The sequence below is a fragment of the Geotrypetes seraphini genome, chromosome 10, assembly GCF_902459505.1.
Source record: "Geotrypetes seraphini chromosome 10, aGeoSer1.1, whole genome shotgun sequence".
Classification (NCBI taxonomy): domain Eukaryota; kingdom Metazoa; phylum Chordata; class Amphibia; order Gymnophiona; family Dermophiidae; genus Geotrypetes; species Geotrypetes seraphini.
In genome coordinates, this window is record NC_047093.1 from 146,012,461 (window position 1) to 146,026,733 (window position 14,273).

At 48.2% G+C, this 14,273-nt stretch overlaps 1 protein-coding gene across 1 annotated transcript in view; it reads left to right on the forward strand.

Moving 5' to 3' along the window:
- LOC117368704 (transient receptor potential cation channel subfamily M member 4-like) overlaps positions 1-14,273 on the forward strand; it is a 72,672-nt gene that overhangs the window by 46,637 nt on the left and 11,762 nt on the right. The window contains exons 14-20 of the mRNA XM_033962447.1: positions 7,101-7,246; positions 7,329-7,441; positions 8,157-8,255; positions 8,841-9,272; positions 9,810-9,942; positions 10,155-10,329; positions 10,857-11,025. Coding sequence (XP_033818338.1) covers positions 7,101-7,246; positions 7,329-7,441; positions 8,157-8,255; positions 8,841-9,272; positions 9,810-9,942; positions 10,155-10,329; positions 10,857-11,025 — 1,267 coding nt within the window. The remainder of the gene's footprint in view (positions 1-7,100; positions 7,247-7,328; positions 7,442-8,156; positions 8,256-8,840; positions 9,273-9,809; positions 9,943-10,154; positions 10,330-10,856; positions 11,026-14,273) is intronic.

Genomic DNA, 14,273 nt, shown 5'->3' on the forward strand with positions numbered 1-14,273 from the left:
GTGAGAATTCATACTTGCCTATTCCACATTCAGTCTAGGCAGGAGTGCTGGAAGACCTACTTAACTCACAGAACAGCGAAACTGGTCAATGAAAATCAATGAACAGTGAGAAACCAACTGCTCAACAGTGACAATTTGTACTTCCATGTGAGAATTCATACTTGCCTATTCCACATTCAGTCTAGGCAGGAGTGCTGGAAGACCTACTTAATCAATATCTATAACACCCTACTTGATCAGTGTTTGTCGATATTTATAACACCCTACTTGATCAGTGTTTGTCAAGGCTGTGCTAGTGGTTGCTGTCCCTCCCAGGAGGGAAGAGCCACTTCCAAGACTGCTCGGCCGAATGCATTCGATAGCGTACCACACCGCAGGTTGCTGAGCAAGATGAGTTCTATAGGATTAGGTGACACATTGACGAAATGGGTTGGGAACTGGCTTGGAGGGAGGCTTCAAAGGGTAAACGGCACCCCCTCCGAAATGACAGAGGTGATCAGTGGAGTGCCACAGGGCCCGATCCTATTCAACATCTTTATAAGGGACCTGGCAGAAGGGCTTCGAGGTAAGATAACATTATTCGCCGATGACGCCAAACTAAGTAATGTAGTGGGCAAAAGCACAACGGACGAAGATTCAATGCCCGACAACATGATACACGACCTACTCCTACTGGAGCGCTGGTCTAGGACCTGGCAACTCAACTTCAATGCCAAAAAATGCAAAGTTATGCACCTGGGCAGCGAAAATCCATGCAAGTCCTATACCCTTAATGGCGAGATCCTAGCAAAAACGGTAGCAGAACGAGACTTGGGGGTAATCGTCAGTGGGGACATGAAGTCTGCCAATCAAGTGGAGCAAGCTTCATCCAAGGCAAGACAAAGAGTTGCATACGAAGAGGTTTTGTCAGCAGTAAGGCGAATCTATACCATTGTATAGATCCATGGTGAGGCCCCACCTGGAATACTGTGTGCAATTCTGGAGGCCGCATTATCGAAAGGATGTACTGAGGCTGGAGTTAGTGCAGAGAATGGCCACCCGGATGGTCTCGGGACTCAAGGATCTCCCATACGAAGAAAGGCTTGACAAATTGCAGCTTTACTCACTTGAGGAGCGCAGGGAGAGGGGGGACATGATCGAGACGTTCAAGTATCTTACGGGCCGCATCGAGACGGAGGAAGATATCTTCTTTTTCAGGGGCCCCACGACAACAAGAGGGCATCCATGGAAAATCAGGGGCGGGAAACTACGAGGTGACACCAGGAAATTATTTTTCACTGAAAGGTTGATCGATGGAATAGTCTTCCACTGCAGGTGATTGAGGCCAGCAGCGTGCCTGATTTTAAGGCCAAATGGGATCGGCACATGGGATCTATTCACAGGGCAAAGGTAGGGGAGGGACATTAGGGTGGGCAGACTGGATGGGCCGTGGCCCTTATCTGCCGTCTATTTCTATGTTTCTATGTTTCCAAGACTGCTCGGCTGAATGCATTTGGAGCGTGGAATGCTATGTCGAGGCAGTAGTGCTTGGTGAAGGTGTGCATGGAGGACCAAGTGGCTGCATCGCAGATGTCCCCTATTGGTGTGTGGTGCAGATGAGCCGTTGTGGTGGCTATGGCTCTGCGCTGGTGGGCGTTGGCTCCCACCTGCAGTTGACGCTGCGCTTTTCTATAGGTGAAGGGGATGCACTTTTATATCCAGCGCGAGCGCCTGCGTTTGGTGGCCGGAAGTCCTGGTCTGTTTTGGTCGTAGGAGATGAACAATTGAGGCTTGTCTAATCTGCTGCATAGTCAGGGCCCGCACACAATCCAGGAGATGTTGCTGAGGTGGCAGTGTGCCTACCTGTGGGGAGATGTAGAGTGCCGGGAGGCACGCTGAAGCCACCTTCGGCAAGAATCGGGGGTGGGTTCTGGGTACCACCCTGTTCTCATGGAGGAGTGTGTCAGCCGACACGATGGTCAGGGTTTTCCCGGCCAGGAATACGGGATCTGCCTTCCCCAAAAGTTTGAAGGGATCGAGGTGAACTGATGCGGCACCAAGTTGAGGTCCCATCCGGGCGGTGGTGGTCTGACCGGTGGGTGCAGATTGGACAGTCCCTTCATGAAATTTTGTGATTACTGGATGCCTCGACACTGGTTTGTTGTCTAGGCCAGCGTGGTATGCCGCGATTGCACTTAGGTGGACCTTGATGTAAGTGGGTTTTAGGTCCCACTGAGATAAGCTCAGTATGTACTGCAGGATGTCTGGTATGGGGCAGTTGTAGGGGTCTCGCTGCGTGTCTGTGCACCGGTAGCGGAACCTTCTCCATTTCAATCCCATAGCGTTTTCTGGTTGAAGGTCTTCTGGCTGCCATAAGTGTGTGCTCCACGTCTTGTGGTAGGTTCATCCTCTCATCATTCATGCGGTCAGGGCTAAGGAACGCAGGTCGTGGTGGAGGGTAAGGTTCCCGCGTTGTGTTATGAGAACTGCACTGATCGGGAGGGGGGAGAGGTGGGAGAACCGCTATCCCTTGCCGGAACGGGAACCATGGTTGCAGGGGCCCGGACAGGGCAATCATGATCACCGTTGCTCTGTCCTGAAGGATCTTCTGCAGGACTTAGGGTATGGCGGGTAGGCATATAAGAGTCCGTGGTTCCAACTCACAGACAGACCGTCGGGGCTGAGACGGCGATGGGTTGATTTCTTTGCGCAGAAGGTCGAGTATTTTGAGTTCGGTTCGGTTGCAAACAGGTCGATGCTCGGTGTGTCCCAGGTGCTGAAGATCTTCTTCATCGCTGCTGGGTTGAGACACCACTCATCGGGATCCAGCTGGTGGCTGAGTCTTTCTGCCAGGTTGTTCTGCTCCCCCGGGAGGTAAGTTGCCTGGATGGGGCATTGAATGGAGTTGGTGAACTCCCACATGTGGCAAGCTTCCTTGCATAGCGAGGTTGACCCTGTCCCTCCCTGCATGTTGATGTAGTGCATGGCCACCTGGTTTTCTGTTTGGGTGAGGACTGCCCTGCCTGTTTGACGGTTTCGAGGGCATTCCCTATGGCCCTGAGCTCCAGTAGGTAGATATGGAGTGAGGACGCCTGTGCGAGGATCGAGAAGGTGTGTCCCCCCTCCATGTTTGGAGGCATCCATGGTGGCCACCAGCTGGTGAGGTGGTGGTCTGGTTTCCCTTTCGCTAAGTTATCTCGGGCCGTTCACCAGTGAAGCGTCTTGTGTATGGGCTAGCGAATGGGTATCTGGGTGGTCAGAGGTTGGGTACACTGGTCCCAGTGACGTCTGAGGTGCCCTTTCAGGGATCTCATGTGTAGTCTGGTGTGCTGCACAACAAAGACTGCAGCCGAGACACAGGAGGGAGCGTGCTGACGATGAGCTGCTGGCAGGGATGCACTGGGCCAGGGATGTCATGGCGTCGATCTAGTAGTCCCGTAGGACGGCCTTGGTCTGTGTGGTGTCGCTGACTGCCCAGATGAACGATATCCCCTGGGTGGGTATCAGGTGGGATTTCATGTAGTTGATGAGGAACCCCAGTTCTTGGAGGAGGATTATGGTGGTTGTCGGGACTGCCAGCTGTCGAGATAAGATAGGACGGGTACCCCTTGAAGGCGAGGATGTGCCACTGCCACGCACTTTGCGAACGCTCTTGGAGCCGTTGAGAGTCCAAGGGGCAGGACCTTGTACTGGAGGTGTCTGTCTTGGCTTTAGAAGCGACGATGCCTCCCGTGGGCTGGGTGCATGGGATACTAGCCAATACTCGGGCTGAAACAGGGCCAAGACTGTACCCAGAGAGTGCATCTGGACCTTGTTGTATGCACCTGTTGAGCTTGTAGAGATCCAGGAACAAGAGTTGTCCTTGTCCTTGGTGACGCGGGGGTTCCTGGAATAGAAACCCCTTGGTGATCTCCTCTCTTCGTCACCGCCTCTATTGATTCTGCCGAAGCAGGTCCTCTCCTTGCTGCAGGAAAATTGGGTCGTCAGATGGAGGGTGCCCCGCCCACTCGGGGGGGGGGGGGGGCGGAAGTGGAGACGAATTCGGAATCCCTGCTTGATGATGCTGAGGGCCCACTGGTCGATGGTGATCCTGGGCCAAGCCTTCGCAGACAATCTGATCCTGCTGGGCCGGAGGGTGGTCAAGGTTCTGTTTTTGTCTTGGGGAGAGGGCTGCCCTTGGATGCCCCTGCCCCTCGGGTGGTGCTTGTTTGCGTAGCAGTTATGTTACTGTTGCGAGCACTGGGGCACAGACTGCTGCCAGTGTGGACTGGCTCGGTAGTGAGCTGGAGTCCCTATCTTATTTTATTTATTTATTTTCTCTCACTGGCCTCCTGATAAAGCCGCATCTGGAACTGGAGCGCAGCAATTCTTGCGCTCAGCATTGCGCCCTCGAAGGTCTTTTTCCCCGTGGAATCCAGGGTTTTTCAGGTCCTTCCCTGACGGGGCGTTGGAGGGGGGGGTCGTGCTGCCCTGTTTCTCTTAAGCGCCAAGGCTACCGCAATGTCCCTGTATGGCTGCTGCGGGTTGTCGAATCCCTGGGCTGGAAAGATCTGATACTTCAATCCCAGTCTCCTTGATGTTGGTTGCCCTGAAGAGGGAGTCAGCCAAAATCTTGTCTCTACAGTCCAGGAGGTTCTTGTGGACTGGAATCGCCACTGCCTGCATGAAGTACTGGTACTGGTAGTTCAGGCCTTCTAGTACTCTGTCTTGGGTACTTGTTGTCCACCCCCGTGGATCTTGAGAAAGGCTGTGAGTTTCTGGAGGGACTTGGGGGTGAGTCCTCGTTTGTAGGTTTTCTTTTTTTTCCCGTTAATTATTTATTTATTTTTGTGTGTGGTGACTCGGGGCGTGGCTGGAGGCTGGTGTGTTGCTTGGGTGCATGGCATGCCGCTGGACCGTGCCATATTGTTGTGCGTGGCTCCCTCTAAAGGGGGGCATTGTGAGGAGTGTTGCCCGCTGAGAGAGGAGTGGGTCAGCAGGAGGATTAACTGTTGCTGCTGGTCCCACCCCTGGTGGTTCGCAGGTTCATGTGCTGCTCACTTAACTGGTTGGGTGACTCCATGTACCCCACCGACATTCTCTGTCCTTCTTGAGAGGGGGGGAGAGCCTGCAGAGAGGGGGCAGGATGCACCCCTTCATCTGTGCCAGTGCTCCTGGCTGCGTTTCCCACTGTGCCTGGAGGCAGAGAAAGAGGAGTGATAATGCCTCTTGAGGGGGCTTCTCCTGCTGTACTGCCTATTGTATATTAAACTGTACAGCGCTGCATATGCCTTTCAGTGCTATCGAAATCATAATAGTAGCAGAGTCCCTCATGCTGGCTGGAAAAGCATCTGAAGTGCAGTGAACTGCTCTTTAGGCTGAGGAGTTTCAAACCCCTACCTTTGGAGAGGCGTGGTCTGACATGCCACATCACTGATGATATCAGCACCCTGCTGTGAAAGGCAGACTCCTCGTTCCCGACATGAGAGGGGGAGGGGGAGGGGTGGACTCTGTAAGACCCCAGGAGGGAAAGAAGTAGTTGGGGGGTTTTTGGGGGTTTTTTTTTGTTTTCAGCATGTCTTTTACAAGCTGAGGTCTGCAGGTCCCCTCCGAGGGAAAGAAGCATGGGAGTTTCTTTCTCCTTAGATTCAGATTGGGAGGAGGGTGGGGCAGAGCCCTCGGGGCTGCAAAAGATTATCAGAGGTTTTCCCAAAACCAAGCAGATAGGACTTACCTTTGGAGCTGGAGGGGGAACCCCGATCGTCTCCCTGCAGAGGCTGGCTGTACACGGCAGCATGCAGGCTGGAGGGCGAAAATCCCAATCTGCTGATTGCAGAGGCTGGCTTTACGCAGCAGCATGCAAAAACTCCGGGGGAGATCTCTCAGTCTGGAGGATGAAAACCCCGATCTGCTGACCGCAGAGGCTGGCTTTACGCGGCAGCATGCAGTGACTCCTGGAGAGATCTCTCGGTCTGGTGAGGCTCCTATCGGCTGCCCTGCAGAGGCTGGCTGTAAGCGGCAACATGCAGTGACTCCTGGAGAGATCTCTCGGTCTGGTGAGGCTCCTATCGGCTGCCCTGCAGAGGCTGGCTGTAAGCGGCAACATGCAGGGACTCCGGGAGATATTTCTCTACCGGGCCGAGTGCTGGCGGGGGGATTAGCTGAGCCAGGGCATCCTGGAGGCTCCTTGCCGCTGTAGCTTGTGGATCCCCCGCTGCTGCATTCCGATGAGGATGGCTGCTGGAGGAAGATTCTCGGGCCTCACTTCTCTTCATGAAGTCTCTCAGTGCCCTCTTCCTTAGCTTGCGTGCACGTGGTGACATGTGCGCACAATGCAAGCAACACGGAAACCTCGAGCGCCGGATCCAATCAGTGGGCGCACAACTCATGAGGATCCAGTGTATTCATCCTTCTCCTGCATCCCAGTCGTTTCTTTAGATGATTCAGGCATCTTCAAGGTGATGAGTAGAAAAGTTGTAATGGAGAGCTGTAGAAAATCCGACCGATGGGAACGGGTGGAAACTAAAGACTGGGGATTAGGGGGAAGCAGGGGGAAATGGGTAGGGCTCGGGCATGCCCAGTGGGGCCCGGGCACTGCATGTGCTCAGAGAGAAAAAAAAAAATCTCTGAGCTATTGGAGAGCTTATCCGCAAATTGGGAGCTGTTGGGACAACACCCATATGTGGCTGACTCATCCTGCTTGTCCTAGGAGAACTTTTCTTTTCAGGGTTAAGGAACTTGCCTCCCCTTTTACAAAACTGCACATGACGAATGCTCTGCGCTGCTCTGACGGTCAGAGTTCCTATGAGCATCAAAGCAGCACATTCAGCATTCTGGCGTACTAAAAACCTCTGGCGTTGTTTTGTAACCAACTTTATTTCCTATCAACATTTTAGAAAATTGCTTAAAACACTTTTGTCAGTTTAAGTTTGTATATCACTGTGTTTGTAGTTTTTCGTTTATTCTTATGTCGAACTATAAGATTTTTGCAATATAAAAATAAACTTTTATTATATTCTAGAAAATTATCCAATCTTTTTAAAACCCTGCTAAGTTGAAGGATTTTGTACTATTGTTAATCAGGTCACTCCTGCTGTCCCCATTCTGACACCCCTCTCTCTCTCTCTCTGCTTCTCTGCCAGGTGTCTTTAATGAGTGCTATAGGAACAGCGAGAGTCGGGCATTTCGCCTGCTAGTTAGATGCTCTAGCAGATGGCAAGGGGTCACTTGCCTTCAGTTGGCCTATGAGGCTGATGCCAGAAATTTCTTTTCACAGGATGGTGTGCAGGTGAGGGGCACTTTGCTCATGCATTAATAAGACATCTATCAGGTAGTGAGCTGACTTCTGTACCTTTGGCTTATCCCCACAGTCCATGCTGACAGAGAACTGGTGGGGACAGATAGAGCAGACAACCCCCGTCTGGAAGCTGATACTCACCTTTTTTTGTCCTCCCCTCATCTACTCTGGACTCATTGACTTCAAGTGAGTGAAGGGGCCTGTCTGTACCATCATGGAGGAGAGATACTCTATAGTAAAGAAGGCAGTTCCCAGAGCACTGCTAGGAGAAAGCTCACAAAGGGAATCCCAGTCCCTTGACACTAAAAGGACACTGCTCAGAGGAAGCTCACTCTGAGGGAGTCCCACTCCCCTGACACTGCTGAGAATTGCCTTAGTGGGACAGACCAAAGGTCCATTAAACCCAATATCCAGTTTCTGACAGTGGCCAACCCAGATCACAAGTACCTTGCAAGATCCCAAAGAGTAAAACTGATTTTGCACTGCTTATCCTAGGAATAAGCAGTGGATTTTCTGAAATCCATCTTAATAATGGCTTATGGACTTTTCTTCTAAGAAATTATCCAAACTATTTTTTAAACCCTGCTAAGCTGTTTTCACCGCATTCTCTTTCAACAAATTCGAGAGTTTAATTACATGTTGAGTGAAGAAATATTTTATCTGGTTTGTTTTAAATCTACTACTTAGAAGCTTCATTGTATGCCCCCTAATACTAATCTTTTTTGAAAGAGTAAACAAGTGATTCTTGTCTACTTGTTCCACTCCACTTGTATTTTATAGACCTCTATCATAACTCTCACGGCTGAGAGGAAGTGCACATTGAGGGGAGTCCCAACCCCTTTACACTGCTGAATGGAAGCTCTCTTTAATCACTAGCCCCTTGGTTATCCTCTCTTCACAGGGTGTTGGAGGAAGACAGGATGCCAAATGTATCTGATGGGCTGGAGTTGGAAAGCTTGAATGCAGATGTGAATACACCTAATCCTGACACCACTGATGGGTGAGGAGGGGACCTTAATAAGGTGGGCAAGGAGTTGAGGGTATTTAGGATGCAATCTTGGGACATTTTATTGGGGAAGAGGAGGCAAAGATATTTATGAAGAAAGATATGATGCATTTTTCTAGAGAAGTACTTTGGGGGATATTTTATGAGTGAAAATCAGACCAGATTAATAGATGAGGAGTATCTGGGGGCAGATTAAAAAAAAAGGAGAAACAGAAAGGGGTGTTTATAGGTAAGATTGAGGCAGATTAATGGTGTGGAGTAGTTTGACAAAACAACAAAATCCAAATATCACCAAAAGATTCCACATCCTTTGTAGATTGTTTTTAAGATTATTGTTTTTAAGTTACAAACTGGTACATCTGATCTTCTGTTCCACAATCTTCGTGTAGTTGGAAGCAGATTAAAGAGGGAGGAGCAGATAGCTATTTTTGAGGGGAAATGAGGGAAGGAGAAGCTGGAATATTTATGAGAGCAGCATGGGCAGTAATGAAGGGGCAGAAGAGACTTACTGTAATGTCACACACATGTTGGCTTTTATTCTCTCTCCTACTACCCACTCTCCCTCCTCTCCACCTCCAGGGAGAATTTTCTAGAGGAAATAGAAAAGGAAAAGAATGGAAAAGAGCCAATGGTTCTGGGACCCAGTGTAGAGCCCCCATGGGAATATGTAAAGGTGAAAAGGATCAATCCATTATGGCTGCACCAATGGAAACAGTTCTGGAGTGCCCCCATCACAGCCTTCCTTGGCAACGTGGTCATGTATTTTGCCTTCCTCTTCCTCTTCTCCTATGTTCTGCTCCTGGACTTCAAGCCGGCACCACCTGATGGCCCGTCTACCTCAGAGGGCATCCTCTACTTCTGGGTCTTCACCATGGTCTGTGAGGAGATTCGTCAGAGCTTCTTTGTGGGTAATGCACCCGTGGCACAGAAAGTGAAGCAGTATATGCAAGACTCCTGGAACCATGTGGACATCACTGCCTTACTGATGTTCATGGTGGGCCTTAGCTGCAGGTGAGAGAGTGCCCCTTTCTATGGCTCCTCTTCTGGAGGATGGACCCTTACTAAAACTCTCTCAAAAGGTTAGGCCCCTTTCCATGGTTCCTCTTGTAAATACAGACCTTGTTCCAAGCTTCTTATTCATGGCTTATTATAAGGATGGGCCCATTTCTAAAGCTCCTGTAGCAAGCATTAAAGTGGCAGGTTCTGTGGCTCTTCTTCTAAGAAGAACTGATTTTATGCCTTCTCCAAATGTGTGGCCACTTCTACAAGACCTTCTATTAAGATATTGTATTCCACTCCTTTCTTAAGGACAGCCTGCTCTATGGATTACCTCTTATAAGAGCCACTAGTTCCGTTTCCTCTCCTAAGGGCAGTAGCATGCTCTATAGTTTTTCTCTAGTGCTCAAGTGGTTCTGTGATTCCCTTTTTGTTGGAGGGGACCTTGCTCCATTGGTCTTCTCCTGGCTGAGGGTAGCTCCTTTCTCATGGTTATTGTCAATGGGTGATGAGTGCATATCTCTGGTTCCTAAACCTCTCTTCTTTTTTCAGGATGTTTTCACAGACATTTGAGGCTGGACGGACCATACTCTGCTTTGATTTCATGATTTTCACCCTCAGATTGATTCAGATATTTGCAGTCAACAAAGAGCTTGGACCCAAAATTATCATTGTGCGAAAGATGGTGAGTATGAGTGATGGAGGGGGTGCCTGATTGAGGGAAGGAGCATCAAGCAGTATAGGATACAATAATAATCTTTTCTCCTCTTTCCCTTCCTCTTCTATATAACCTTCACTCCTTCTCCCTCCATACCTCATCCGTGGCCCTATCTTCCTTTTCCCATGTTGCCTCTCTATATGCTTCCCTACTGGCTTCTTTCTCCCCCCTCTATGCAGATGAAGGATGTGTTCTTCTTCCTTTTTTTTCTGGGAGTTTGGCTGATTGCATATGGAGTAGCCACAGAGGGACTCCTGCATCCTAGTGATATGCGTCTAACCTGGATCTTCCGACGCGTCTTCTACCGCTCATATCTGCAAATCTTTGGTTATATCCCACTGGATGAAATGGATGGTAAGGAATGGAAAGAATTCCTCCCTCCACCCCATGTGGTCCCTAGGTAAGACTTCCTCTCCTTATAGTTCTTGATCACACAAGATGAGGTCTTTTTCCCCATGCAGTGTCCAAGAAACTGTTAAAGACTCACCTTTTTTCTTCCTCCGCTTAACCTTTTTCCTCATTTCTTTCCTCACTTTCTTTTTCAATACCTCTTCCAGTTTTTTTTGTTTTTTTTAATAAACTGCCTAGATGCCCATGTGCAGGCCTGTTGCAGTATATCAAATTTGAATGTATAAATATAACAAACAGATAGGACTGTACTTCCTCTCTGGGAGAAGGGACAAGCTGCTTTCCACCCACTTCTTCCACAACCTCAAGACAGTTGTAATGGAGGGATCCCCTCCTCACATATTCTGGTCAGATGGGATAAGACACCCTCTTTAACAACCCCTCCATGCAGCCTCCAGCCACACATGAATGGACCCCTCCCCTCTGTAGAGCTCCCATTGATAATACTATACTATCCAATCTCTCCTTTCTAGCTGCTCAGATCACCATCTCTAACTGCACAGATGACCCAGTAGCCATATTTATGGAGAAGGCTCCTCCTTGCCCCAATACTTATGCCAACTGGTTGGTTCTTCTCCTTCTCGTGGTCTTCCTACTTGTGGCCAACATCCTGCTGCTAAATCTGTTGATTGCCATGTTCAGGTATCAAGATTGTTATATCTTCCCTGCCTAATTTTGTCATTTGTTTCTGTGTTCCATTTTAAATTGTAAACCACTTTGACTTGTTTAAGAAAGGCAGTATAGGAAGTATGCTAATAAACTATAAACTATCTGTCTCTGCATACATATACAGAAAGACAAATCTGCAGGTCAAGGAAGACCTATGTAAAGGGAGAACTGTATGAAAGAGAGAGAATGTGACGACTTCTGGATGGGAGAAAGGGAAAGTCTGTTGGTGGATAGAGGAAAGCCTGTTAAAAGAGTGGATCTGCAAGTTAAGGAAAGACAGACCTTGGGTGGTGAGAGTTTGTAAGTTGGAGAAGGTAAAAGGTGTTATCCAGGGACAGCAGATAAATATTCTCATGTATGGGTGACGTCACCGGCAAAGCCCCAGTACAAATCACTTTAAAAGTGCATCGCCAGTTTAAGACTTTAGAAAGTTTGCGATAGCCCGAACCATGCATGCGCGAGTGCCTTCCCGCCCGACGTAGGGTGCGCGGTCCCTCAGTTAAGATAAGCCAGCTAAGAAGCCAACCCAGGGAGGTGGGTGGGTTGTGAGAATATCTGTCTGCTGTTCATGGATAAGTAACTGTGCTTTACCCCAGGACAAGCAAGCAACATATTCTCACGTATGAGTGACCTCCAAGCTAACAGAAATGGGATGGTGGGAGTGTTGGCCTTTAGGAAAATAAATTTTGTAATACAGACAGATTGGCCGAAGTGCCCATCCCATCTAGAGAAGAACTCCAGACAGTAGTGAGAAGTGAAGGTATGAACTGAGGACCAGGTGGCAGCTTTACAGATTTCCTCAATGGGAGTAGATCTGAGGAAAGCAACAGAAGCTGCCATAGCTCTAATTTTGTGGGCTGTAACACAACTCTCCAGTGCCCGTCCAGTCTGAGCATAACAGAACGAGATGCAGGCAGCTAGCCAGTTGGAAATCATTCTCTTAGAAACAGGATGCCCTCAGCTTGTTTAGATCAAAAGAGATGAATAGTTGGGGAGATGTTCAATGTGGCTTTGTCCGGTCAATGTAATAGGCCAAAGCCCGTTTACAGTCCAAAGTGTGCAAAACGATTTCTCCTGGATGAGAATGAAGTTTAGGGGAAAAATACTGGTAGGACAATCGATTGATTGAGATGAAACTCTGAGACAACTTTTGGTAGAAACTTTGAATGCATGCATCAAACTGGAAAGTACCACATTAAGGTCCCAGACGACAGGCGGAGGCTTGAGAGGTGGTTTCAAACTGAAAAGTCCTTTCATGAATCTGGAGACTAAAGGATGAGCAGGAAGAGGTTTTCGCTCGACTGGCATGTGAAAAGCTGTAATAGCACTGAGATGGATTCTGACAGATGTAGATTTGAGGCCAGAATCAGATTGATGAAGCAGATAATTATGGGTTAAAGATCTGGAACAATTACTTATGCTAGCTAATACTTATGGGGAATTCACCTAAAAACATATCTGTTCCTGAAGTACTTAGGTAGCTGATTCGCACAATCTTTCTCACAATAACTGATCACTGGATCTGTTAGACACCAGTTTTTGTAATAATTTGTAGTATTTTTTAATCATTGTAAACCACATAGAACTTCACGGTCCTGCGGTATATAAACTGCTATTATTATTATTATAATCCAACACCAAATCCACTGATAAGGAAGTTGGATCGTGATGATGAAGAAGACACCAGGAAGAGAACCTGGTCCACTTTTGTTGATAACATTGCTGAGTGCATCAAGAATTTGTTGAACAGGCTGAGAAAAGATGTAAGTTAGATGGATTCGGCCCGAAAGAAGCCAAGCTGCCAGGTGTAGTGATTGTAGGTTGGGATTCAGAAGAGATTCCTGATTCTGAGTAAGCAGAGTAGGAAATATTGGAAGAGGTATTGGTTCCCTGGAACAGAGTTGAAGTAGAAGGGAGAACCAATGTTGCCTGGACCACCGTGGAGCAATGAGAATCATGGTGGCTGCTTCTCGCTTGAGCTTGAACAGAGTTCTCAACATGAGAGGGATTGGAGGGAATGCATATAGAAACAGGCCCGTCCAATCCAGGAGAAAGGCATCTGCTTCCAGACGGAGAGGATAGTAAAGCCTGGAGCAAAACTGGGGCAACTGATGATTGTAAGGAGCCGCAAACAAGTCCACCTGTGGAGTGCCCCATTGAGCAAAGATGGACTGGAGAGTTGCAGAGTTGAGAGTCCATTCGTGAGGTTGAAGAATTCTGCTGAGGTTGTCTGACAGGGAATTCTTCTCCCCTTGAATGTAGACAGCTTTTAGGAAAAGGTTGCGAGCTATCGCCCAAGTCCAAATTTTTTGGGCCTCCTAACACAACAGGAGAGAACCTGTGCCTCCTTGCTTAACAACATAAAAGTGCTACACAAACAATCGACCCCTCACTTAGACCTCCTTGCATGCCAACTATCCGACAACACACTCACAGGCACCTTGAACTGTCTACTATGCTACATCACTCCAGGAAAATGGAACACCTCAAAACATGATCTTGAAGAATTCATATTCCAGAACTCTCTATCCTCCTCATACAACTTGCTCCTAGGAGACATTAATCTCCACCTCGAAGACCACACATCCAAACAAGCAAACGAAATACTCTCATACCTCGACGCCCTATCCTTCCAGGTCCTCAATCAGGAACCCACGCACAATAAAGGCCACCAACTTGACATTGCAGCATTCACACCTCATAACCTACACTCCCCAAATATTCACATCACCAATGGTACATGGCATCCCTCTCTGTGGTCAGACCACCACAAATACACCTTCACTATCAACTGGCTTCAAAACAACATAAAATCTATGCCCCAAAAAACAACCTTCAAATCTAGACAGAAAATTGAACCAGCCACATTCTGGGACAAAGTGGACCCTGCACTTAACCCCATAGACCCTTCAGACTTCACAAAACACTGGCGCACCCTAAGTGAAACAACCTTGAATGAGCTAGCCCCAGAAAAAACCAAACACAGAACCTGCAGACCATCAGACAAGTGGTTCGACTCAGAACTCCACCTACTAAAAAGACATTGCAGACAACTTGAAAGATCTTGGAGAAAAAAGAGAAATGACCAAACCAAATCCGCTTGGAGAACCCAAATCAAACTATATAACAACAAACTTAAGGAAAAGCGCAAAACATACTACACTAAACTAATTGGCACAAACAACCCCGATACAAAAACACTCTTCAACTTAGTAAAAAAA